General features: G+C 39.6%; 1 protein-coding gene across 1 annotated transcript in view; it reads right to left on the bottom strand.

The window, feature by feature from the left end:
* The window catches only part of msi1b (musashi RNA binding protein 1b), a 22,672-nt gene extending 19,952 nt beyond the window's left edge, over window positions 1-2,720 (bottom strand). Inside the window, exons 1-4 of the mRNA XM_053504047.1 lie at window positions 2,593-2,720; window positions 2,220-2,260; window positions 1,017-1,098; window positions 810-894 (exon numbers count right to left, since the gene is read on the bottom strand). Coding sequence (XP_053360022.1) covers window positions 810-894; window positions 1,017-1,098; window positions 2,220-2,260; window positions 2,593-2,642 — 258 coding nt within the window. The 5' untranslated portion in view covers window positions 2,643-2,720. The remainder of the gene's footprint in view (window positions 1-809; window positions 895-1,016; window positions 1,099-2,219; window positions 2,261-2,592) is intronic.
* Window positions 2,721-3,899: the final 1,179 nt, after the last annotated feature.

Here is a 3,899-nt window from a genome sequence, read left to right as displayed (position 1 = left end):
CAAAATGACTAAAATTACACAATTGTGTTTAACGTCACACCGCTAGCATAACTCGAAGAAGCAAAGACATCAACGCTCACCTCTGAATTGTTTATAAACTGCTAAAAACACACGGTGATACTGAAATGAAACTTCAATTCCCTTTAATTTCCACTTAACGTCACTATGACCGCGACATAACACCACCGTACACCGATACATTTCCCTAAGATGTGCTGCTACTATAAAATACCAGAAAAGACGCCATGTTTACACGTAGCTTCACCAATAGCTAAACATAACCGTCAAGAACATCGAGATTTACCTCAGATCTCTGGATAAAGTGCTAAAAAAAAAAAATGTTCAACACAAACAATTAAATAAAGACACCAAGATTTCCCTCAGATTTGTTTGTAAATTAATTTTTACAAAATAAACAAAAGGAAAAGGACTGACACTTTGATTACAATTAGCATCAGCACAACTTAACAGCACCAGTGTGAACCCCAGAACTCATTCTGACTACAGTTACACCTTTAACTGATTCAACAGGTCACATTATATTGTGAACATTTCAGCATTATGTTGAAACCTGGAGATTTCTCGTAGCAAAAGCACTAAATGATATTTAAAAGGAAAAAAAATCTAATAAATAAAAAGAATCGTTTTAAAAGCGTCTCTGCTGATTTCTGATATTCAGTGAAATATTAAGTTATGGAAAAAGAAAACTTCTTCGGGCCTGGTGACGTGATATATTTTTGTAGTTCAGTGAATTCCTGTTAGTGGAATTAGTGGGAAAAACACAGCAAAGTCTGTATGTAAACACTCACCGTTTTGGAATCGAGCTCGTGTCGGGTTTGAGCCAAAACTTTATCCACGCCGGCCTGGTCGGCAAACGTGACGAACCCAAAGCCCCTGTGGAGAGGAATCAAAGAATTACCAAAAAAATGGAGGAAGAAAATGAGTGAAAATGAAAATGTTTTTCTGAGATTATTCTCTTCTCTTTTTCTTTTACAGGTGCAGCGTTGATGCCTCACCTGGAGCGTTTAGTAACCGGATCTCGCATCACCATGCTCTCCTTCACCTCACCGAATTTACAGAAGTAATCCTTCAGACCCTCTGCAGGAACACAACCAAAATTCTTCATGTAAAGTGTTATAACTGTTTACTTTATATACAGTACATGAAGCTTTACTAAGACTTTTATTAAAGTTGAGAGTGTTTATGTGGCTTGGTTTGACTGCGCTGCTCTCTGAGCTGGACTAAACTGTTTATTTTATTATACATCATTATGAAAAGAAGTCAAGAACATTATTATTATTATTATTATTATTATTATATTAAAATGTTTTATTTGTTTGTTTTATGGTAAGTAAATTATAAATCAGCAACAACAAAAAAACAAGAACAATATATAAATTCTGTGAATTATCCTAACCCTTAAACAAATATTAAGTAATAAACCTTTGACTTAATAACGGTATCTGGTGTGTGTTTGCGTAATAACTGCAGGTGTAGAAAAAACAAAGCTCGCTACGCAAAGTTTCCTAAAAACTTCACCATCATGCACTTTTTAAAAATTTATTAAATTTCATTTTTTGTTAAAAAAAAACCAACTCTGTTCTCTGTGTGTACTTTTTGCTACAAATATAATTAGTGTGTGTGTGTGTGTGCATGTGTGTGTGTGTGTACTGTTAGTAAACTCAGCTATTTATTCCATTAGTGACTCTTCTTACACAACTGGACACTCATAACAAATTACAATCTGTGGCGTAAAAAATTAACAACATGATTTTAAATCACTGCCTAATAATCTACTGATAAAAAAAAAAACTTTTGGAGGAAGTGTGTGTGTGTGTGTGTGTGTCAGACAAACCTTTACACACTCACAGGAGTTCAAATGACAGGAAGGATTTAGTGCTTTTCACTTCAACAAAGAGCTAAACGCGACTATGTATCGCACACAGCATCACAGCCCTCAGGTCACACACACACACACACACACACACACTCAAGTCTTTGAGTAAATTCGAACTTGGTGAAAACCCATTTCACACACACGCACACACACTCTCTCTCTCTCTCTCTCTCTTTTTTATTCTGTAGCTGTTTACTGTCCTGATTGAGAAACATTGCACGAGTGTGTGTGTGTGTGTGCGCGCGCGCGTGGTCTTTAGTGCGTTTTGAAGAAATACACTTTGATGTTTTGTTTTGTTTTAACACCATAACTTTTCGCTCACCTTGAGTAGTCTGCCAGCTCAGACCTCCGATGAACATTTTGCTACGGAGAGAAACACACACACACACACACATGATCAACAAGTGTATAATTTTTAAACAATCTGCTTTTGCGCAGCATCTCGGTGAGTTTGTTTCTTTGCACAGGAGTGTGTGTGTGTGTGTGTGTGTGTGTGTGTGTGTGTGAGACTGGGTCCCTCGGCGCAGTGAGCAGCAGCAGCAGCAGCACGAGCGCAGGATTGAGACACAGCCGCGGAGACACAGACAGAGACAGAGAGAGACAGAGGTGAGCTGCTGCACGCGCTCCGGCTCCTTTGTTTGTTTGCGCAGTAAAAGTCAGAAGCGGGAATAAAATGAGAATAAAATTTGCGGTACCAGGGGTCGTGCGGGGAGTCCGAGCCGCTCTGAGTTCCGTCCGAGTCCATGGTGTGCGTCCGGTCCGAGCCGAGAGAGTGATAGAGAGGTACAGAGGGAGAGAGAGAGAGAGGGAGGGAGGAGAGAGAGAGAGAGAGGGGGGGGGCATGGAGAGAGGACTCGCACCGGAGAGCGGAGCACGAGCGCGCGCGCACACACACACACACACACGCATTCGAACACACAAAGGGGGCGGGGCACAGCACGGGAGCGCGCCGGGGCAGACCACGCCCACCTCCTCCTCAATACGCTTCCCACCTCCTCCACGCGCACCGGTGAAGCGCGGAACCGTGAGCGCGCCGGAACAGAACAGCGCGTGACGCTCCAGCGCTCCCGGGGGGGTCGGACAGGAGGGTGGGGGTTGGATGGTGGTTTAGGGGGCGGGGTTTACACTACAGACATATGGCACATGGAGGGAAGGAGCGGCCTGAGTTTGGGTTTAAGTAGAGATTCATCACTGATCAACACTGATCCCTCTTCTGAAGGTTTAACATCCAAAACATCAAAGCAAACACCTCCAGCACTCTTACTGAGATACTCATTTACTCCTTCTGTGTAATGTTGCATTACATTTCACACACACATGCATTATTCCTTACACAGATATACACAGTGTGAAATGATTATATGACTGGCTGTGACCTAATAATAATTATAATAAAAAAAAACTATATATATATATATATATATATATATATATATATATAAGAAATATGTGAAACTTTAGCTGGAAAATGTACAATATGTACAAAGTTTCCTGCACAAATGTAAGTGTGTACCCAGTGTAAGGATCTATGAAATAACGGAAACTTCAAAGCACTTTTGTAAGTCACTCCGGATAAGAACGTCTGACTAATGCCTAAAAGTAAATGTAATGTATTGTTTAAAATAACATTAATAGAAGTTTAATTAGTTTGTAGAAATAGTTATTGAAAGGTTAAAGTTTAAAATAAGCTGATCGGTTTTAATGTAATCCGTAATATTATTATTTCAGGTTGAAGCCCACGTACATGTCCGTCTGTAACAAAGATGAACACCTTAACTGTAACTTCACAACATTTTGTTTGGCGTGATGACATTATACGCTGTTGGTTTCCACTGGATTGGTGGCTAAATATTAGGAAATTTATATACAAAATGTATATAAATGAATGTAAATAAATCTACTGTCATTTCATCTTATTATAATAAATCTAAAAGGATCTAGAAGAGTTTATGTTTAAGCCTTGTTTACACTAAGTTGTTCTCTCTGTACAGCAGAACTCTCT

The sequence above is a fragment of the Clarias gariepinus genome, chromosome 9 (assembly GCF_024256425.1).
Source record: "Clarias gariepinus isolate MV-2021 ecotype Netherlands chromosome 9, CGAR_prim_01v2, whole genome shotgun sequence".
NCBI classification, from domain to species: domain Eukaryota; kingdom Metazoa; phylum Chordata; class Actinopteri; order Siluriformes; family Clariidae; genus Clarias; species Clarias gariepinus.
The sequence above is the reverse complement of the archived record's forward strand: the minus strand, read 5'-3'. Positions and strand labels throughout refer to the sequence as shown.